The sequence below is a fragment of the Mauremys reevesii genome, linkage group 8, assembly GCF_016161935.1.
Source record: "Mauremys reevesii isolate NIE-2019 linkage group 8, ASM1616193v1, whole genome shotgun sequence".
Classification (NCBI taxonomy): domain Eukaryota; kingdom Metazoa; phylum Chordata; order Testudines; family Geoemydidae; genus Mauremys; species Mauremys reevesii.
Window position 1 is genome coordinate 64788698 of NC_052630.1, and position 23199 is coordinate 64811896.

Here is a 23199-nt window from a genome sequence, read left to right on the forward strand (position 1 = left end):
GCAGGGCACTTCCAGCGCTGCAACTCCCTGGCTGCAGCGCTGGCCGTACCTCACTCAGCATGGGAATAAGGATTCCAGCGCTGGTGCTGCAGCGCTGGTCATCAAGTGTGGCCACACACCAGCGCTGTGATTGGCCTCCAGGGTATAAGGATGTATCCCAGAATGCTTTTATAAATTACTCTCTTTGTTTTGTTATGCAGCCTCTCTTTGTTTTGTTGTGAACGAGCTCCCTGGAGGTTGCTGCTTATCTAAAAAACAAACAGAGCTCCTGTTTGCTGTGATCATCTGTACCTGGCTGTAAACAATCAAATGAGAGGCAGGCAGGGAGTGAATGAAACAGCGGGGAGTCGTGTTGGCTGCAGGCTGTTTGCAATTAAGAGTTAAGACTAAGGGGTCGGAAAAATGTTCTGATTTTTCAAGGCAGGAAGCTAAACACACAGTGTTGGCTCCAAAAATCCCCCCTCTCTCCCCCCGCTCCCTGTCACACTAGACCCCACTCCACCCCCCTCTTTTGAAAAGCACGTTGCGGCCACTTGAATGCTGGGATAGCTGCCCATAATGCATCACTCCCAACAGCGCTGCTAATGCTGCAAATGTGGCCACACACCAGCGCTGGTAGCTGTGAGTGTGGCCACACACCAGCGCTGCTCCTACACAGCTGGATGACCAGCGCTGCAAACTACCAGCGCTGCAAACCATAAGTGTAGCCGAAACAGAGGAAAATACACAAAGTGAAATTCATGAAGTTCAGAGAGGAAGGAGGCTTCATTGATTAGGGACTCAGAAATGCCAATGCCTGGGAAATTAATTTGAAGTCTCCTAAGCTTACAATAATTAAGTTAGATTTTACTTTCCTAAAGTGTGCAGGTGTGTCAGCCATTCTGATGAGCAGTAAGTCTCCTTGAACAGGGTTTCACTTCTTGCTCCCTGTCCCTAAGAAACACCCTACCTCTTGTAAAAAAAAAAAAAAAAAAAAAATGACTGCTTGGGGAGAGAGAAATTTTCACATGGCTATCTTTAACGTTAATCTTAGTGCCTGAAGTTCTTGAAGGTTATGAAAAACAACTTATATAGTGGAGGAATTACTTTGGACCTAAAGGCTCTTTAAAAACATGTCCTTTCTACTTGACCGGAATCAGTCACCAATGGGATCCTTCTAGGAATTCTTTCAAAAAGTTTATTCTGCTTGCTCACAAATAGAGGGAGGCTTTCCCTGGACTGGTATGTAGCCAAGCAGGTAGCATACACATTCACTGTGGGAATTCTCTACTGAGAGGAATGTATTAAAAATGATAGAAACGCAACTGGGACCATGAAAACACATCCTGGATATCCGACATCCCACCAATGGGATAGTCCAAGTCAGACTGATAGAACTTCATCCATTAAAATGCTCGTAACAGATCAGTATTAATCAATATATATTTGATAGAGCAGTTTAGTGTTGAAAGACTTATATAATTATAAACATTTCCAATTACAATAAAATTTACTTGCAGATGTAAAAAACCTTGAAATATATACACAAAAAAAAAAAAAAAAACACAAACAGGACTACTTACTTTAGTATTGTAAAACCCACAAACAGCATTGACCCAATCCATCAGCAGCTTCACATTTTCGCTGTAACTTTCAGATGAGTAAGTACTGCTGTTTTTTCTTGCTTTACTTTGATTAGAGCAGGACACTAGAGTAGCCATTTTTGTCTTAATATTGTGTGTATTCTTTAAAAAAGAAATTTCTTCTTCTAACTGCTCCACATTAAGGGAAACATCCACCTTTAATGGAAACAAACAAATCAATTTTTCTGATACATAAAAATGTTACAGTGATCTTATATACTTGATGTAGTTAATTGGAGAGGGGATGGTTTGGGAGAATGCATCTTAAGTAAGTGCCAGGGATTGACTGCTCCCACTATTCAGTAATATAACAGTTTCCATACCAGATCAAAAAAATGGTTACTCACCTTTTTGTAACTGTTCTTCTTCGAGATGTATTGTTCATTGTCCATTCCAAGCAAGTGTACACGCCAGCCGGAAGATTTTCCTCTAGCAGCACCGTAGGGTCGGCCTGTGCGCCCCCTGGAGTGGCGCCTCCCTGGCACCCTATATAGGAGCCTGCTGACCCTCTACCCCCTCAGTTCCTTCTTGCCGGCACTCTGACAGAGGGACAGGAGGGTAGGTATTGGAATGGACATGAACAACACATCTCGAAGAACAGTTACAAAAAGGTGAGTAACCATTTTTCTTCGAGTGATTGTTCATGTCCATTCCAAGCAGGTGACTCAAAAGCCTGAGTTTAGGCAGTGAGGTCGGAGTTCACTGCGGATTGGAGCACTGCACGGCCAAAGGCTGCATCGTCTCTGGCCTGGTGTGTGATGGCATAGTGCAACGTGAATGTATGGATTGAAGACCACGTGGCAGCTCTGCATATTTCCTGTGTCGGGACCTGAGCCAGGAACGCCGCGGAGGAGGCCTGTGCCCTTGTGGAGTGGGCTGTGATTGGCAGGGCAGGCACCTTAACCTGATAGTAGCATTCACGGATGCAGGCCGTGATCCATGAGGAGATTCCGTCTCATCACAGTGTGAGCCCCTTCACCCTGTCAGCCACAGCAACAAAGAGTCGGATTTATTTCCTGAATGGTTTGGTTCTTTCAATATGGAATGCCAGGGCCCTGTGAATGTCTAGGGAATGCAGCCTACACTCTGTGCTGGAGGAGCGTGGCTTAGGATAGAACACAAGGAGAAAAATGTCCTGACCCATGTGGAATTGGGAGACCACCTTAGGAATAAACGCTGGGTGTGGCTTGAGTTAGACTTTGGGAAAAACAGTGTATGGAGGCTCTGACCTCCGATACCCTCCTGGCCGAGGTGATAGCCACAAGGAATGCGACCTTATAGGAGAGGTACAGTAATGAGCACATAGCCAGGGGCTCGCAGGGGGGGCCCCCCGTGAGGGCAGACAGGACCAAATTAAGGTCCCAGGCCGGGACAGGTTGTTGAGTATGCGGGAAAAGCCTATCCAGGCCCTTGAGGAAGTGACCAACCAGTGGGTTTGCAAAGACTGAACCACCATCAGCTCTGGGTGGAACGCAGAGATGGTCGCCAAGTGGACCTGAACCAAATAGAAAGACCCTGCTGTTTCAGATGAAGTAGGTAGTCAAGGATGAGTGGGATCGGGGCGATCAATGGAGTCTGTCCCTGCTGTTCTGCCCAGATGGAAAAATGTTTCCACTTGGCCATATATGTGGCCCTGGTGGAGGGTTTCCTGCTACCAAGGAGGACTTGTCTAACCTGCTGTGAGCACTGCATTTCTACCGGGTTTAGCCATGGAGCATCCAGGCTGTGAGGTGGAGCGACTCCAGGTTTGGGTGCCGGAGGCGGCCTCGATCCTGTGTGAGCAGGTCCGGGAGCAGGGAGCAGCGCAAGGGGCGCCTGTGCGGACATCTGCAGTAGTGACGTGAAACAATGCTGGCGCAGCCAGCCAGTGCTATCAGTATGACTTGGCGTGCTCCTGCAAATCTTGAGTAGTACCCTGTGGAGCATCGGAATAGGAGGGAAGGCGAGGCAGGCCACCTTCCCATGAGAGGAGGAAGGCATCCGTGAGAGACAGCAGAACCGCTGACACTTCCTGTTTTCCTGCGAGGCAAACAGGTCTATCTGGGGATAGCCCCAGAGATGGAAGATAGAGCGTGCCACGTCCGCCGGAGGGACCACTTGTGACCATGGAGCAGCGTCTGAGGGCATCTGCTAGGCCGTTCTGCACCCTGGGAGGTAGGATGCCATTAGGTGAATTGCATTCTGTACGCAAAGTCCCATAAGCGAGGGCTTCCTGGCACAGGAGAGAGGAGCATGCACCCCCATTTGTTGATATAGAACATCGCAGAGGTATTGTCTGTGAGGACTGCAACACACCTGCCCGCCAAGCGAGATTTGAAGGTCAGGCAGGTGAGATGCACTACCTGTAGCTCCCTGACATTGATGTGCAAGGAGAGGTCCTCTGGGGACCAAAAGCCTTGTGTCCTGAGATTCTCCAGATGCGCTCCCCACTCCAGATCCGATGCGTCTGTTACCAAGGATAGGGATGGCTGAGGGCTGGCGAAGGGTTCTCCCGCACAGACCTCCCACAGGTTTAGCCACCACTGGAGGGAATCTAGCACCATTCGGGGAAGCGTCACTACAGAGTCCAGTGTGTCCCTGGTTGGTTGGTACACAGTTGCTAACTAGGACTGAAGAGGGCGCAGCCTGAGCCTGGCGTGGCTCACCACATAGATGCACGCAGCCATATGCCCCAGCAACTGGAGGCAGTTCCTTGCTGTGGTGGTCAGGAAACACCGGAGACTGAGAATGAATCTTCGAGTGATTGCTCATGTGTATTCCACAGTAGATGATTCTAAGCTATATCTGTTGGAGGTGGGTAGGAGTTAACAAGTTCTCAGGATGGAGGACAGTCCTGCCAAACTCAACGTCTTCCCTGGTCTGGGAGACGATCGCATAATGCGAAGAAAAGGTGTCACAGAGGACCCCGTGACAGCTCTACATATGTCCTGGATAGGGACACGAGCTACATAGGCAGCTGATAAGGCCTGGGCTCTCGTAGAATGCACCTTAACAATAAGTGGTGGGGAAACCTCTGCCAGGTCATAACATGCGAGTATGCACGAGGTGATCCAGCGCAAAAGGCGCTGGGTGGAAATCGGTTGTCCCCTCATCCGTTCGGCTGACGCAACGAACAGCTGCGAGGATTTCCGGAACGACCTGGTTCGATTTAGGTAAAAAGCCAACGCCCTACGCACATCTAGCATGTGTAGGTGGCGCTCCTCGTTGGAGGAATGGGGCTTAGGACAGGGTACCGGTAGGAAAATGTCTTGATCGATATTGTGATAGACCCAGGCCAGTTGGGTACAGCAGAATAGCAGAAGGCAAATACACTGGCCACTGGATTAACAGTTTTCTGTTCCCTGACTGACCAGAGCAGGGGCTGCTCCAGGCTAATGAGAACACCTGACTAAATAACCTATAAAAAGTCAGGTGAGGCCATTCAGTTAATGTGACCACCTGACTCTAATTAAGGCCCTGCTGATACTATAAAAAGGGCTCACTCCAGTCAGGCAGGGGAGTCAGGGAGCCAGAGGAGAGGAAGTGCGGGTGAAGGGCTGGTTACTGAAGACACCCTCAAACCATCGTTAAAGGAGCCCTAAGGTAAGGGTGAAGAAGGGAGAAGCAGGAGAGCTGTGGGGAAGTGGCCCAGGGAAATGTAGCAACTCTGGCAGTGAAAGGTTGGCTGCCAACAACTGCTACCATTAGGGTCCCTGGGCTGGAACCCGAGTAGAGGCGGGCCCGGGTTCCCCAACCCACCACTACAGGAACATCTCCTGGAAGGGGAAGTCAGGTCCCTGTCAGGACAGGAGGCTGAACAGAGACTGTGGGAGTTCTCTCACCAACCTCCTTGCAGCCTATGATGAAAAGGGCTCAGTAGACTGTAACCCTGGCCCTAGAGAGAGAGAAGGGCTACATGGAGGGCCACAGTGAGCCACTGAGGCTAGCATAAACCGCCTAGAAGCGCAGGACCCACGGGAGCAAGGTCAGAGCTCTGCCACAACATGGAAGGTGGAGACCACCTTCGGGAGAAAAGCAGGGTGTGGGCGAAGCTGGACCTTATCCTTGTGGAAGACCGTATACGGGGTTCGAGGTCAAGGCCCTAAGCTCCAAGACATGTCGGGCTGATGTAACAGTCACAAGGAATGCTACCTTCCATGAGAGGTGAGACCAGGAACACATGGCCAAGGGTTCAAAGGGAGGACCCGTGATGCGGGATAACACTAGGTTTAGATCCCATTGTGACATGGGAGGGAGGGGGGGGGGGGCTAGCATACGGGAATGAACGACACAGGCCGTTTAAGAAAGTAGGAGGTCATACTGTGGGAAAAGACCGAGTGGCCCTCTACTGGAGGGTGAAAGGCCGATATGGCCACCAAATAAGACAGAGGCGGGAGCTAGCCCTTGGGTCCTAAGGGACAGGAGGTATCAAGAACGAGTTGAAATGATATGGACGATGGGCAAATTCCCCACTACCCCGCTCACCTAGAGAACCTAGACCATTTGGCCAGGTACATCCATCACATGGACAGCTTTTTGCTTTCCAACAGAATTCGTTTGATGTTCTCCGAACACCTCTCCTCCTCATCTAATCACAGAGCAACCACGCTGTCAGGTGAAGCGCAGCCAGGTTGGGGTGGAGGAGGCAGCCTCCTTCCTGGGAAAGGAGATCCGGGCAGAGCGGCAGCCCCCGCGGAGGAACCACTAAGAGTTGCAGGAAGGTCCCGTACCAGTGCTGATAGGCCCAATCCGGGGCTATGAGGATTACCCACGTCCTGTCTGCTTTTACTTTTTGCAGGACTTTGGCTATCACGGGGAAAAGTGGGAAGACATAGAAAAGTTGGCCCAACCACCGAAGGAGGAAGGCATCCGAGATCGCCCCCTTTTCCGCCCCAGAACTGGGGGCAGCGTCAGTTCTGGGCAGTTGCAAAGAGGTTGACCCGGGGAACTCTCCACTCTCGGAAGAGCTGTAGGGCGAACTCCCAGTGGAGTGACCACTCGTACTGGTGGGGAAAAAACCTGCTGAGGGGATTGGCCCGCACATTGCGGGCGCTGGGTAGGTGGAAGGCTCGCAGGGAGATATCGTGGGCTATACAGAACTCCCATAGGCTCAGGGCTTCCAGGCATAGGGCCGAGGAGCGCGTTCCTCCCTGTCTGTTGATGTAATACATCACAACCATATTGTCCGTGAAGACTCTGACCACTTTCCCCCACAAAGGTGCCCGCTGAAGGCCACACACTCCAGCCATATCATCCTGAGCTCCCTGACGTTTATGTGTAGGGATAATTCCGAGGCTGACCATCTCCCCTGGGTTTGAATGATGTTCCCTATACGGGCTCCCCAGCCCAGCTCCAAGGCATCCGACACTAGGTCTACTGAGGGGGAGATTTCTCGGAAGAGGACCCCTTGCAGCAAGTTGCGCGGGAGGGACCACTATTGTAGGGAAGCAACTACCTGGGATGGTATGGTGACAACCTTGTCCAGCCTGTCCCAGGCCTGGGAATACTGGGAGGCCAGCCAGAGCTGGAGGGGCCTCGTTCTGAGCCTAGCATGGCAAACTACAGATGTGCATGCTGCCATGTGACCGAGGATCTGAAGGCACACCCTCGCTGTCGTCACTGGGAAGGCCATGACTGAGGCGATGAGACCTTTTAGGGTCTCGAATCTGTCCCGGGGAAGAGAGGCTGTGGCCTCTAATGCGTCCAGAAGAGCCCCTATGAACTGTATGCGTTGAACCGGGACTAATGTAGACTTGGCCTCGTTTACCACTAGGCCGAGATCTGCGCACATGGACAGAAGAAATCCCACCTGGGCCTGTAGCCTGGACCGAGAATTGCCCTTGAGAAGCCAATTGTCCAGGTAAGGGAAAATGTGTACCCCTTTCTTCTGGAGATAGGCTGCTACCTATGGTGAAAACTCTGGGGGCTGTGGAAAGGCCAGACAGGAGGATTGTGAACTGGTAATGGTCCCCCGTACCAGGAATTGGAGGAAACACCTATGTCCCTCAAAAATATGGATATGGAAGTACGCGACCTGGAGTTCCAGGGCCGCAAATCAATCCGCCGCGTCCAGGGAAGGGGATGACAGAGGCCAGGGATACCATACGGAACCTGTAGCGGACCATAAAACTGTTGAGATCCTAGAGATGGGCCTGAGCCCCCTTTTGCCTTCGGGATCAGGAAATACCGGGAATAGAAGCCCTTGTTCTGAAATTCTACCGGTACCCTTTCTACACACCCCCAGGTGGAGGAGGCACGCCAACTCTTGTTCTAGGAGGCGGGCATGCTCCAGGTCCCCGAGGCTCGCCTGGAGAGGGAGGGAGGGAGGGTGTGGGTGTGGGTGTGAACTGCAATGTGTAGCCCATGGAAATAGTGTTGAGGACCCACTGGCCCGACGTTATCCGGGACCACTCAACTCGGAAGGCAAACAAACAGTTGCAGAACACAAACTTTATTAACTGGAGGGGGTCTCCCTGGCAACAAGCCCGGTAGCCCCCTGCAAAGAGTCAAAACCGTCTCTTTCCCTGCCTTTTGCCCTTCAAGGGGCCAGGCTGTGGGGCCGAGTGGGACTTAGGCGGGGGTTTATATTTGCCCCTAGCAGGAGGAGCCAAATTTTGCAGCCTAGGTTTGTCCTTCGCTGAAGGGACATACTGGCCCAAGGTTTGCAGGGTTGTATGGGAGTCTTTCATCCCATGCAGACGGATGTCAGTTTGGTCCGCAAACAATGCTTTCCCGTTGAAGGGAAGGTCCTGCATCAAAGGAGTGGGACTCTGCAGACACTCTGGACAGGAGAAGCCACGACACCCTGTGCATGGATATGGCGGAGGCCATCGAATGGGCTGCTGTGTCTGCCGCATCTCATGCTGCCTGGAGGGCTGCTTTTGCTGCTGACACTCCTTCCTCTACCAGAGTCCTGAACTCCTTTTTGTCCCACTCCGAGAGGAGAGGTTGAACTTTGGTAGGGACCCCCATAAACTGAAGTCATATCAACTTAGAAGGGCTCAGTGATTGGCCACCCTGAGCTGGAAACTCGCCGAGGAATAAACCTTCCTGCCAAAAGTGTCTAGTCTCCTGGCATCTTTGTCCTTAGGGGTGGGTGCGGGCTGACCGTTATGTTCCCGGTGGTCAATTGACTCTACCACCAGGGAGTTAGGTGCTGGGTGGGAGTACAGATATTCATGGCCCTTAGCCGGCACAAAGTATTTCCTCCTGCTTTCTTGGAAATGGGGCCAAGGAAGCTGGGGTTTACCACAGAGTAGTCGAGATATTGGCTACCCCTAGTGGAGAGGTAGGGCCACGGCCCGGTACCAAGGATGACAGTACATTAAAAAGAGAGTCAGACAGCTCCTCCATCTCCTCAGCCTGGAGCTGGAGATTGGACGCCACCCACTTGAGGAGCTCTTGGTGAGCCTTGAAGTCCTCTTGTGGACGGGCGGCGGTACTGCTATGGTATCCTCTGGCTCCGGCAAGGGACCGGCGCAGAGCCTAGGGCATCAGGCGGTACTGGTGGGCCAATCCCAGGTCAGAGTCTGGGCATGGTGCTGCTCGGCTCGGGACTTGTTGATTTCTCCCTCTGCCATGGAGGGAAGGCTGAAGGAACCCGAGACGCTCCAGCCACCAAGTGGGGTCTCGCCTCGACGGGTATCTGCAGCCACGGTGCCCATTGACACCACTGCCTTTGTCACGGTGTTCCATGTCACTGACCGACTTAGGTGCCGGGCAGTGCAATTTGCTCTCGCAGAGTCGCACGACTTGGAGACGGGCTGCTGGGTGCTGATGCAGAGGTAGCCGATGACCGCACGGTACTGTAGGAGCAACGTGAGTGATGGTGCCTGCGACAGTGCCATCCATTTGACCAGGACCTCGAGGACAAAGATCTGTACCCGTCCGAGGTGCTGCTCCTTACTTGCCCCAGCGGCCGAAGCTAGGATGCTTCAGTGCTGACAAATTGCGAGAGAAGTCCCGTGCACGATGTCTGGTAGAGCGGGAGCTTGAGTCGGACCATCTACATCGGTGGTGATGGGATTGGCTTCGGTAGTGTAGCAGGGTGGACCCCTGCTCCTGCCCTGAAGGGTTAAAAACAGCCCCGAGAGGGGGCTGTGGCTGGAGAAAGCAGCTTTTAGGTGGGGCTGATTGGGAAGTGGCTGCAGCTGGGCCACACCCCAATCAGGCCACAGCTGGCCTGTATAAAGAGACCAGGGAAGCCAGGAGCAAAGAGTCTCTCTCTGTTTGTAGAGGGAGATGGGCCTGGCTGCAGGGAGCTAGACACAAGGTACCTGAGTGAAGCAGGGCTGAGGAAAGGCAGAGGAGCTGGGGAGCTCCAGCCTGGAAATCCCCAGGCTGCAGCCTAGCATAAGGCCAAAAGGTACTGGGGATTGTAGAGAGCAGCTCAGGGGTAGGCCAAGGCAGCAGGTCAAAACCCTCTTTGCCAGTGATGAGTAGGCTGATAATGCAGTCTTGCCCATGGTGTAGGACTCGCCGATGACTGTTGTTAGCCATATAGTTTGGCGCGGGGGGGATTGTGGGTGGGGGTTCCCTGGGGAGGGGGGTTTCCAGGAGGCAGCACCCCAGGAAAAAGGCCACCTGGTCCAGGGAGGGACACAGAGGCCAGAGTACAGGCGGATCACCGGCCTGCAGAGAGCGCTCCAGAGCTGAATCGAGCTAATTCCTGGAAGACACCAGCAGGAGGCACCGCAGGGGTGAGTCCACTCCTCTACAAGTAGCTTCAACACGAGGAGCGTTGGCGCTGCTTATCTCAGTGCATGTGTGCCTGGGCATGGGGCGTAGAGAAGCCCCCAGGCTCCCTTGCGGGCAGCGAGCCGGTCAGCCTAAGCGGGTAGAGGAGGGTTGTTGTGCTCCCAGTGGCAGCTTTCCTCGAGACTGGGGTTCCATCTCAGGCGGCGCCCCAGGTACTAGGAGGGTTATAATGTCACAAGTAGCCTCCGGCCGCGACAGCATCCTCTCTGCAGGGGAGGCACGGATGGACAGAACCGGGCTACTCCGCTTAACGCGAGTTGGAGGCCTGGGTCCCGAGGGGGATCGCAGGCTGACCAACTCAGGTCCAGCCTCACCCCTATCTTTCTCTCGGCACTGCTGAGTCTTCCCTTGCTTCTTTGAAGGGGAGCAATGCCAGCTAGTGGAGGGGATTTCTCTCCGTACCAAAGACGCGGTGCCAGGCGCCAAATCTATTTGGCGTGCCAATGCTGGGGTCAGCGCTGATTCCATTAGGAGAGCATGAAGTCTAATGTCCCTCACCTTCTTAGTCCACGGTTTGAAAGATCTACAGATCCTACAGTGCTCACTTACGTGGGTCTCGCCCAAGCAGCGGAGACACTGCATGTGCAGATCACTTCTTGGCATAGAACTGCAAGAAGAGTCACACGACTTGAAGCCTGGGGCACGCCCCGAGCCCAGACGACTAACTGGAGAAAACTATTTAACTATTGAAGAACTGTACTACTAAGGCTAACTAGGGAAGCTACAGCAAGGCTGGAGCATGGAATTCCGACTACCTTTACTGGTGGCAAGAAGGAACTGAGGGCGGGGAGAGTGCACAGCTCCCCTTATAGTGCAATATAGAGGCGCTCCTCCAGGGGTCGCAGCAGTGCTCCCCTTCTACGGGTACTGCTAAGGGAAAAACCTCCGGCACTGGTGCACGTGGCAAGCACGCACACTTACTGTGGAATACACCTGAGCAATCATTCAAAGAAGAACTGCCCCTATGAACTCTATTCACTGGACGGGAGAAAGAGTAGACTTAGCCTCGTTCAGCACGAGGCCGAGCTCAAGGAAGGTCTGTCTGATAAAGACCACCTGAGCCTCCACCTGTGCCTTGGAGCAGCCCTTGATGAGCCAATCATCCAGGTAGGCAAACACCTGAATTTCATGCTTGCGCAGGAAGGCTGCTATGACTGCCGTGCACTTTGTGAAGACCCGCGGGGCTGTTGACAGGCCGAAGGGCAGGACTGAGAATTGGAGATGGGTGTTGCCTACTACAAATCTGAGTTACCGTATATGTTGAGGGATTATCGCGATATGAAAATACGCGTCCTTCAAGTCAAGGGCGGTGTACTAGTCTCCTGGATCCATGGAGGGCATGATGGAGGACAGGGAGACCATATCGAATTTGAGCTTCTTCACAAACTTGTTCAGATGCCGCAAGTCCAGAATAGGTCTGAGGTCCCCTTTCACCTTTGGTATTAGGAAATACCAGGAGTAGAACCCCCTGCCCCTGAGTAACTTCCTCCACTGCCCCTACAATGAGGAGGGACTGCACTTCCTGAATTAGAAGTTGCTCCTGAGATGGGTCCCTGAAGAGGGACAGGGAAGGGGGCTGGTGGGGTGGGAGGAAGGAGAACTGGATAGAATATCCCTCTCTCTCGTGCGGAGAACCCAACTGTCTGATGTGATTTGGGACCAGACACAATAGAAGGGGGACAGACGTGATGAAAAAGTCCAAAGTCCTGACTGGTAGGTTGTCGTCGACCACACCATCAAATTTGGGGTCTAGACCCCGACAGAGGCTGCGGCTGGCCAGACAACTGTCCATAGGGCTGTTGTTGCCTCCTCCTGTCATTTCTGCTCCACTTAAGCGAGGGCTCCGGGCAGTTCTGGGGCTGGTACGGCCATGGGGTCGGCTGTGGCCTGAATTGCCTGTGCTGGGTGGATGGAGCGTGCAGGCCCAGCGAGTGTAAGGTAGCCTTTGAGTCCTTTAAGCTATGGAGCCTCTTGTCCATTTTCTCGGAAAACTGAGTAGGCCCCTCAAACGGGAGGTCCTGGATGGTCTGCTGGACCTCATGTGCAAGGCCCGAGACCTGAAGCCAGGACCCCGGCCACATCACCAGCCCAGTGGAGGCTGCATCCACCGCATCCAGAGCGCTTGGAGGGATGCGTGCTAAATCAGCTTCCCCTCCTCCACCAGAGCAGAGAATTCGGTTCGCAATTCCTGGGGAAGGAGTTCAGTGAACTTGGACAAGGCTGAGCATGTGTTATGGCCATACCGGCTCACTATAGCCTGTTGGTTGGCTATGCATAGTTGCAGATCCTGTTGAGTACACCTTTCTACCTCAAAGGTCCAACTTCTTGGCTTCCCTGTTCTTTGGTGTAGACCCTTGAAACCCCTGAGGCTCCTTTTGGTTGGCCACATCCACAACCAGAGAGTCCAGGGGAGGGTGAGAATATAGGTGCTCACAGCGCTTGGAGGAGACAAAGTAGCGCCTCTCTGTCTTTTTGGCTGTAGGGACCAAAGAAGCTGGTGTCTGCCAAAGGCTGCGGGATGTGTCAGCTATCATTTTGATCAACAGTAGGCCAACCCTTGACGGGCCTGAAGGAGCCAGGATGTCCACTACCGGATCTACATCCACCTCAACCTCCTCTGTCTGGATCGCCAGGCTCTGTGCGGCATGTTTAAGTAGCTGCTGAAGCACCCGGTTGTCCTCTAGAACCAGTGCCGCTGAAGTTCCTGCGACCACCTCATCTGGCAAGGAAGAGGAGGCGATCGTTTGCAGGGAACCTTCCTCACTACCTTCAGCCTCTGCAGGGTCCTGCAGCACACGGTACTCTGGTTGCGTGGCCAGTGCGGATGTAGGATGTGGCACCATGACCAGTACAGGGGTCGACACCAATTGATGAGGCGTGCTGGGTGGTGCCTGCGGCGTCAAAAACATGGCCCCCATTGGTGCTGGTGTCAGAATCCAGCACCGCCTAGTCAGTTGTGGCACACTCCTGTCAGACGGCGGTGCCGGTGGTGGAGGCATTTGCACCAGAGCCACCGATGTTGAGGAGACTGACGCAGACCTGGGGCGCGGATCGTGCATCTGTCCCAAGGTCTGATGGTAAGCCCAGGGAGTCCAGAACAGCCACTGGGAGGGCCGTCCCTGGAAGTTCTTCCCTCCGACGGGGGGGAGGCAAGCATGGGGAGGCTTAATAAATCTGAGGCCGCCTCGAACGCCTCCGGCGTCGATGGGAGGTGCACATCCTCACTGAAGTCCTGGTCAGGTGATCGGCCCATCACCGGCCTCTTCTTTTTCATGGGCACCGGAGATGGTGATCGGTGCCGCATGAAGGCCGATTTTCTATATCCCGATTCTCTCCGGTGCCGGGACTTAGAGTTCTTAGACTGGGCCTCCTATCTTGCTAATGGTGCCGGAGCGCTGCAAACCGAGGATGAGGTGCTAGGTGCCGGGTCAACAGGCTCGTGTTCCAAGTGTGGCCATAAAGCAGCCTCCATCAGGAGCACTCTAAGTTTCTGCTCTCTGTCCTTAAGATAGAACCCCTTGCAGATACTGCACCTGTCTCTTTGGTGTCTCTCCCCGAGGCACCTCAAGCAGGAAGAGTGCGGGTCACTCCTCAGCATAAATTTCCCGCAGTCCGAGCAGAGTTTAAACCCTGGGGATCTGGGCATGCCCCAGGATGGGGCGACAATTACGTTGAGAGGAAGCCCCCCCAACAGCTATTAACTATCTTACAACTAACACTAACTCTAAACTAGGAGGAAAAAACAAACTATATACACTTAGAGACATGGTTAGGCTTGCTTCAAGAGCGATCAAAGTTCCAGCTAGCCGTCACCGGTGGTAAGAAGGAACTCAGGGGGTGGAGGGTCCGTGGGCCCCTATATAGGGCGCCATGGAGGCGCCACTCCAGGGGGCGCACAGGCCAACCCTACGGCGCTGCTAGGGGAAAATCTTCCAGCTGGCATGCATGCAGCACGCACACACCTGCATGGAATGGACATGAACAATCACTCGAAGAACCAGTTGTTACTTCAGTCCAGCAGTCTAGATGACAGTAGCCAGAACCAGATGCTTTAAAATAAACTTATAGGGAAATTTTCTACCTACCTGGATCAATGTTTGGTTTATACACTGAAAACATGATTTTTTTTTTAATCCTAACTAATGCAATACATAACTAATTAAAGATACTTTGGATCTCCCCCAACATCTTGTTATTGACTAATACAAATGAATAAAACTCATTTTCTCTGCAATATTCTTCAGCATTCAATTGCTCCTTTAGCTTCCTGATAATTCTGCAGCAGTATTCTCTTCAGGATTCTTGCATTAGATAGTATATATAATTTTAAAAAGTCTCTGGCTACTTGCTTTTCAAATTCTCTCCTAACTTACATCTTATGTTTTACTTTCCATAATGTATACTCCTTCCTATTGGATTCACTTAAGCTGGATACACATTTTTGAAGAATATTTATTTGGCTTAACCTTGCCATTAAGCCCAACTCTTCTTCTCTCTGCTTCCTTCCTCCATTTAAAGCTATACATAATCCTTGACTCAATTACAGGTACACTAATGAACCTTCATATTAAGTCCAAAGGTGCTTATTTCTTCAGTTTTTCCCAGGTTAATCCCAGAGACGTATGGTGGAGTATGTTAGGTGGAAGAGCCACAGCTCTAGAATTCACTTCCTATGATTGTTCACCAAAGGGAATGTTCCTCAAGGTGTTTGGAAGTGGTTTTAAATACATCCATCTATCTGAGCTATTTTTAGTAGCTCTAAGAGAATTCCTCAGCAGGTGGCAAGAAGTTAATTTCTGTGGCCAAATTACCTGACCATTATCATCACATACTTAACCTTTGTTATAGTAACTGGCACAAGTACAAGAGAAATTTTATGAACAAGTGCACAAAACCTAATTAAAAGGAGTTCTGAATTGTATTACATTTTAGAACCTAGCTCATCAATGTAGCTAATAGTTATAAAGTACTTTGAACATACATTACACAATGAGGTCTAACCATGAGAATCCACAAAAGATCATTCTCATGGGTCATCCAGCCAGGTCAATCCAGACTTGATGATTTCAAAGACTACAAATTCTTTGTTGCAAGCCATGCATTATCTCCTCTCATTTGTAACATTTCTTAAAATTCTTTACAACTACACACAAAACTTTATATAATACCTGGAAAGCAAAGACAATTTTCCACAGCAGTGCTAAAGTTCGCTCTCTGTGCCTGTCCACAATATCCCTAGACTCGATTGAAGCACCTATAAATCAAATACAACAGTGATTAAGATACGTATTTCTGTTCTTCAAATGCGTAGTTATTCTAGCACTACTTTTCAATTCTTACCACATTCATCTTTCAACTGAATTCCCCGCTCTTTAAGAACATGAAGGGCAACATCAACATTATGCATCTTCTGGAGCGACTTATTGCAGGAACTCTTAGCTTCTTTGAGAGACTCCAGTTTTTTGTGAGAAGTTCCATTGTTCTCCTAACAATAAAGAAATTTCATATTGAAGTGTATTAGTTCAGCTTACAGAAGGATTAGACAAATATAGACATTCATAAAACCATTCTGTATCAACTTACACAAGACGAATGCCACATTGCAAGTCTACAGCTAGATTTGTAACAGCAAAGTCAAATTCATCAAGTGGTGTCTGAACATGACTAACAGGTAATCCCAGGAAGCCAAGATGACGGGAAAGGTCACCTTCACCACTCAGGAAGTCTCGTGAAAATGCCAGTAGAACATCTTTACTATTCTAAGGAGAAATAAAATAAACTTAGACCAAGTGACCATTTTGATCCCTTCCCCTAAATGCCTTGAGCTTTGTTATTTGTCATTTAGTACTATGCATAAGATACAAAAATTTAAGTACTTAAATATCTTTACATGGCATTTAAACCATGTCCACAATATTATAATGCTGACACAGATAGCTAACTGGTTTCTTAATGACTGCTTTCATAACTTCCGTAGCGTACAGCAAAAAAAAAAAATCAAGCTGCCGTAACATTAGTTAATACCTGTTCTGCATCCTGAGAAATTCATGAACAACTTTTCAACTTTTTCTTTTTTATTTATTCATGCATTTAACACATTAAACAGTGTTGTAGTCTAAGTAATGGACTGCATACGATTTTTATACCATGACTTCAACTGACTAGAGTAAACGTGGTTTTAGTTCAACATAAATGAAGTTATTTACTAATCAAACATCTAGCAAGACAGACTGTTCCAGAAAGCTAGGCTGCATGTCCTAAGTACTGTAGGCCAGACCTCAGATAAACTTTCAAAATGCAAGAGGATTTAACTTCAGATGGCAAATGCTGTGGCAGAGCAGTATTTAGTCTTAAAAAGAGAAGGAAAGCACCTCTATAATACGAGGCTTTTGAGCTCTCCCTATAAATTATATGCACTTCAGAAGTCCTGATGGTAAGTCTTACACAGCTAGTGACCTCCTGGAAGATTTGCTGAGTGGGAATAGTACTAAAGTCTTAACATTAAAAAAGCAACTTTATATTATATGCATACAAAGTCATATATTCAAACATCAAACAACATACTTCACCTTGAACTCTGCATCCTTGCAGAAAAGGCAAGGGTCGTGGTCAATGATTCTAGACTGTTTGGCATGATCAAGAAAGCAAACTAACAGCAGCAATTTTTTCAGTGTAAATTTAGACAAAGCTTCTTCATGACCTAAAAATATTAAGTTCATAAATATGTTATTTATGAATGCAAAGTTAAATGCTAAAAATAGTCTATTTTAAAAAGTAGTGGTTACCATCCCGATAAAGGTGAGGTACAGTGGGGTGTCTGTATTCAGCTGCTATATCGGGGTTCCAAAGTAGGCGACTGAGAATAAACATTGCCAAACCCATAATATCACTATTACTCTCCAAAGCAATCAGTTCTCCATAAACAGTCTAATGAGAAAAAACAAAAAATAAAGGAAACTTTAAAATTAAAAAAAATGCTCACAATTGTATCATTTATTTCTTTAGACTTTCAATAGGATATATTCAAAATAAATAGAAATACACTATTGAAGAGTTTCTCACTAGCCAAAATAATTAGTAACCTAGCCCATTTTTTTTTAAAAACACAGATTAATCTGCAAGACAGTAAACAACGTTTCAGTCCTAGTTTTATTCCAGAAGGTATCCCAAATGCAATGCCCATCTAAAAAGTTAAAATTAGTATCAATGTGATCTACTGGCTCTTCGGTGTCTGGAAAGCGTTCTCTGCTTCCATCAGGAGCTCCCTAACCAGTCCCAACATAGCTGGCTGCAGTATAGTGGGAATGTGCTAGGCGTCAGTTTCCTACCAACTACTGAAGAGTAACGTTACTTGAGCAACAGCAAAGGAGCATCAGCCCAGTTCCAGGGTACTCCTCACAGAAAAGCACTTTTAAATTACCCGCTGAAATATTCTCTTTTGTAACAAGACAACCCTGAGTTAAAAGGAAATATGAAACTGGTCTGTTAATAAACTAGAGCTGCCTGCCAGCTACAGTTGAACTTGAGATCCACTCTTGGCACAGGCTTTACAAGAATAGAGTATCCATAAGAAGCATTGCTTACTTCCAGACCTATGCGTAGCCACAAAGGGTTGTAAGATAAAAGCCAGTTGAGGACTTTCTGTCTTTCTCCTGCAATGAATGCAAAGTATGATATGTTAAATTCAGCAAACACTTTTAAACCATATTTCATTGTTACAAAGCCACCTGGTTAAAAAGTTTTTCTACTCTACTTGCTACATTTACAATTCTATTTTACCAAAAATACTAAATATCAACAACATTTGTACATTCTTACCAATATCCTTCCAGAGATGCCTATCTTTCCGAACTAGCAAACGTCTAGTTTCAATCTCAAACTCCAGTTTCTTAATAGCTTTAACCATTGTTTCAGAGGTAAACAAACGGCACGCTGCACGTCGTAGTTTATTCAACCTGCATCGAGCAGTATAAGCTCTCAGGGACATTTCTTCTTTTGTTGGTGCTCTAGGAACACTGGCTTTATGATGATTTTCTGCTCCCAAGACAAGTGCAGCTGCATTTACTAATTGAAAAGAGAATAAAAAAGAAAAATAGGTCTATATATCTGACATAAATAAAGGTAAATTAGCATCTGTTTTATAAGAGTTCACTATTTTTGCTATCATTTTACTTCTATTTAAACGCACACTAATACACAGATGACATATCTAGTATAATAGGACTCCATATGAGAAAAATCAAATTTCTTGAGACCATACACTTTCAGTTAAAGAACATGGAAAAAAATACAGAAATATATAAAACTTCAAAACAGCATTCAGAATTCAGTGCAACCTCTACTGAAACAGATACCCAAATGTTAGCTCTACAGTTCAAAGTAGCTCTGAAAATAGGGATGCAAATTGAATTTCCTTTCATTCCAATCTCAGGACAGAAGTTCATGAAGGGGGGAGGGGTGGAAAAGCAGGAGAAAAAAAAACAAAAAAAAACAAACAATCTCTTGATATAAAAATTACCCCTATTGAAAAAAGTTACTAAAACATACACACAGATAAATTAATGAAAACTTAATTAATACTAGCTTTTAGCTAGTGGTTTCATTCATAATATGAGTTTAATTAAAAAAAACTCCTGGAGCAAGTTTTGCTTTATATATTGACATTAAAGTGTTCCCATGATTTAGCAGAAGTGCACTATTTCAAGTTACCTACTTTACCTTGTGAACTCTCTGTTTTTACAGTAAAGTCATCAGGTGTAAGTATGAAATTCAGCCACCAGGTAAAGCCTCGCTGCTGCTTTTCCTTCCAGCGCTCATCATAGAACATGTTTTTAGCAGCAAAAGGCATTGGATGCCTAGGAATGACTTAAAGGGGGGGAAAAAAAAGATTATCTAAATAGACAAAGTTTAAATTAAAGTTATTTATATATTTTTTCCTAAAAATATGCCATTCTTCACTTTAACTTGAGTGACTTGGAATTATGAGGAAAGTATTTAGAGACCATATGCCACTTTATTGTACTTGCTGTTGTCTTCAACTAATAAGTTCTTCAAGACAAGGGCAGTTATTGGTATGTCAGTTCATGCTATTATCTAGTGCTTTATCAATATTAGCGGTAATGTTAAGTAGCCTAGTGCTTTTAAGTATACTGAAAAACCTTTGAAACATTATTTATCGTCACATTTGATTCCACATATCTGCTCCATGAGTGTATTCAGAATCATTTTCAGCTTACCAAAACATTTTGATTTTTTGGTTCAGTCATAACTATCTGGCAAAGTCTACATGAATTCGCAAGCAGTTTTGGGTCAACAAGAACTACACTTTTCACAAAAACCATTAGCCAAAAGGTTTGCCCAGTTCAATGACGACATTCAATTCAAGAAAAATTCTGACTTCATAGATACTGTAAACCTCTGTTTACCTGTTTTTAATGGTTTTATGAAGGTCAGCTGAGACTGCGCCACACCATCAATGGGTTTAGTAGTTTTGTTGATAGTTCTAGACAAAGAACCTAAAAATGTTAACAAAATATCAGATGTCAGGTGGGGGGGGCAGGTGAAACACTTAACTGATAAATAGTTGAGACTACCAACAACAAGCAAGCAAGGTGTAGTTAAGGATTATAGCCTTGACTCCATTCTTTACCAACTCTGTAAATTATGGGTAGGGGTATAACATGCTATGAAAGATCATCGCTATAGAAAATTCCTTAACTCTAGCTGGTATAGGTTGATTAGAGGTTTTATTTTTCTCTTTAAATTAGCATCCTTTAGTGTGTTTCAGGAAAAGTGAAAAAAACAATATTTCAATGTCTTCTGTGTTGGAGAAACATTAATTCTCTAGATGCTATGTAAGCATATTATACATAAAAGTCTTCTGGCTAATGAATGCTAGAAGAATGCAGACACATTGCTTTGCTTGGCAACTGTAAAAAGAGTGAAAGAAAAAATTGAAGTGTAAGTTGTCAATTAAAAAACACTACTGTATTAAATGCTTCCTCACCACACTGAGAAAAAAGTATTACCTGTAATTGTTTTCAGAAGATACGCATCCTAATGGAAAACCACTTTAAAGTCTATTACCAGCACAAGGTATTAATTTCCAAAGTTCAAAATTCTAAGCCACTGGCATCTATCTGGATGGTCTAGTGGGTAGCCTAGGCCATGGGAGTCCTGAGGTTCATGGGACCTCCTGGGTTCAATTCCCTATTGTGACACAGACTATGTGACCGTGGGCAAGTTGTTTAGTCTCTGGATCAGTTACCCATTATAAAACGGGATTTTACCTTGTGTTCATCACTGAATTCATTCTGAACTCCTATGCTGTTCCAGAGCCAAGCACCATTCGGCATTTATGTGAACACATTGCTCAAGAAGAACAAATTAAAGATAAATTAAATTGGGTGCATGTGTTTCAAAGTTACATTTCAATAGTGAAATGTAGCTACATTTAGGGCTGGGGCAAACTGTGTACAGTTCTCTCTTTACGCTTCTTCTGTGCCGTTACATCTGTATAACCCTATGAAGACCACGGTGAACATATTTTGAAGACAAAGATATAATAGAGCAGATTTTCACCTGCAAGAACCTTTACAGGCAGTTAAACAAGGGCAGGAAAACCCCATACTAACTTTCAGCTCCCAAGGTGAGTTTGCACAACTGATAAAACTTGGACTCCTTTTTTAAGAAATGGCATCACGAGGATCACTTTTCAGAGCAGATGTATATTTTAAGAAAATTATTAAAAAAAAGTGTCAGCACACCAAAGAGAGTTATACTAATGTGAGACTGCTAAATGAGCCAATTGCAAGAAACAGAGTGAGGAGACAAATCTAGTACTTTCCCCAGCCATGTTGCTAAATATGCAACTCTTCTAACACACTACAAGACTATTTAGAAGATACCAGTTAAGTGACTTCTGCTAAATGAATGCAGACAGTGTATTCTATAGCCAAGCTTTATTGCTACCAGACAACTTGAGAAGTTGCTACAGTATTGTCATACTTGCTGCTGCAGAAAGAGGTACTGAAATGCTCAGTTCTAGGGGTCCCCTTAGAACATTTTAGCAAAATATGGAGACACTTAAGTTATTTTCTTTCACTAGAGAACACAAATGAAAAATGCTCACCAGCTTTCTTTCTGTGGTTTAGTTTCTCTCTGTTTATGTGCTTAGAGAGCAGTGGTCTTACAGTAGTTTTTATTTTACTGTCAACACAAGATGTAAAGATTCTTTTGGTTTCTGTTTCTTCCATATATTCTGTAGCTGTAGCCTTAATATCTTCCAAGTGTACTTCATTTTTCCTCTTACGACTATGTAAAGTAGATCCAATGGAGGATGCATGTATTTCATCTTTGTGACATTTCGTTTCACCTGAGATGGGATCTATAACTGGAAGGTTCTGGAGTATTTCTAACTTTGAATGTCTAGGAACCATACTTACACCTTCCCTTATCATATTAAGATATTTTCTAGATTTTGGCTTAGTTGTCTCCATTCCTTTTCTTTCAGCAACAGACGACTTATTTTTGATGACAGTAGCAGAAAGCACAGGACGTTTTTCGGTTGTTCTCTTTGGGAGCAACTGCGAATCTGAAGATCCTCATCAGAAAGAGGAATACTCAGATGATTTTGTTCAGGTATGGTACAATGAAATAACTGAGATTTCACTACAGGCGTCTCATCAAGGACGTCATTTGGAAATTTATGTTCTACAGATACACTTATGAACTGCATTTCTTCATTTTCTTTCCATTTTGAAGATGACTTCTTTGTGATACAAGTCTCCACACTGGAGGATAAAGAGGACGGTGAAATAGATACGTGAACTTGAGACACTGATTCTATAGCTAAATTGTCTTTTACAAACTGATCGGGTGACAATATGGGAGCAACTTGCTCTGCTACAACTTCTACATTAAATTGATAACTGTCATTTATAAAAGAATCTGGACTTAAAATTCTCCTTTGACTCAAAGAGGAATGCAAGTCTGCTGTCCATTCGAGCACAAACAGGTGAATGTGTATTTGATCTGTGTGCTTCTACTAATCCAGAAGGAGAACTGTGTATACTTGAGGATTTTATTTCCTCATTAGGATTATGAAGTCTCTTGATGTTACACGTGTGTATTTCTTGCAATAATTCATCATTTACCACTGTACCAAGAACTGAGTATGTAGTAGATCTTCTCATTGAAAGAGGTGTGCAAATGGTATCATGATGTTCTTGCAATACAGGACTGATAGGAGATATAGGCAATTTGTTTTCTAACGTGATAAGCGAGTTTTTTGGGGGGGACATGCTACCCCGTATCACATCCAAGTTTTCACAGGACTGGAGTGGGCTTCTAACTGTATCCGTTGTTTTGGAAACACGAAAAGTTTTGTTAACATTTTTAACATTTGAATGTTTTTTCTTAGCTCTTGTAGAAACTGATCTTTCTGAAGTATTTTTCTTTTTAATAGCATCCCAAAGACTCTTCTAAAAAACACAAAAAATAAATTAGAGGGTTTCCAAAGTAGCTGCCTTTTTTTTTTGTAATATAATGCACTTATATATTCATTCACACAGATAATGAATTGATAGCTAACAGATATAAAACCTAAGTTTTTAATTTTGGATTGTTGGTTTTTTTAAGTTATTTTGAATAGATACACACTAAAAAAGTAATATGTAGCCACATGCTCTATGCACTTATAAACTTTAAAATGCCCACATCAAAAGCAACACACCAACATACCTGAAGCACAGCAATACAATGCAATATAATCCATAATCAAACGAACCAGGAAAATAAGCTATAGCCATTTTTCTACTCCAATAATACACCCTTAAGATGT

The 23199-nt window shown here is 46.5% G+C and overlaps 1 protein-coding gene across 1 annotated transcript in view; it reads right to left on the bottom strand.

The window, feature by feature from the left end:
• ASPM (assembly factor for spindle microtubules) overlaps positions 1 to 23199 on the bottom strand; it is a 62403-nt gene that overhangs the window by 30408 nt on the left and 8796 nt on the right. Inside the window, 14 exon segments of the mRNA XM_039483937.1 lie at positions 1563 to 1778; positions 15527 to 15612; positions 15699 to 15773; positions 15776 to 15843; positions 15942 to 16117; positions 16928 to 17058; positions 17144 to 17285; positions 17943 to 18010; positions 18177 to 18422; positions 19077 to 19223; positions 19784 to 19873; positions 21490 to 21915; positions 21918 to 22363; positions 22365 to 22840. Coding sequence (XP_039339871.1) covers positions 1563 to 1778; positions 15527 to 15612; positions 15699 to 15773; positions 15776 to 15843; positions 15942 to 16117; positions 16928 to 17058; positions 17144 to 17285; positions 17943 to 18010; positions 18177 to 18422; positions 19077 to 19223; positions 19784 to 19873; positions 21490 to 21915; positions 21918 to 22363; positions 22365 to 22840 — 2793 coding nt within the window.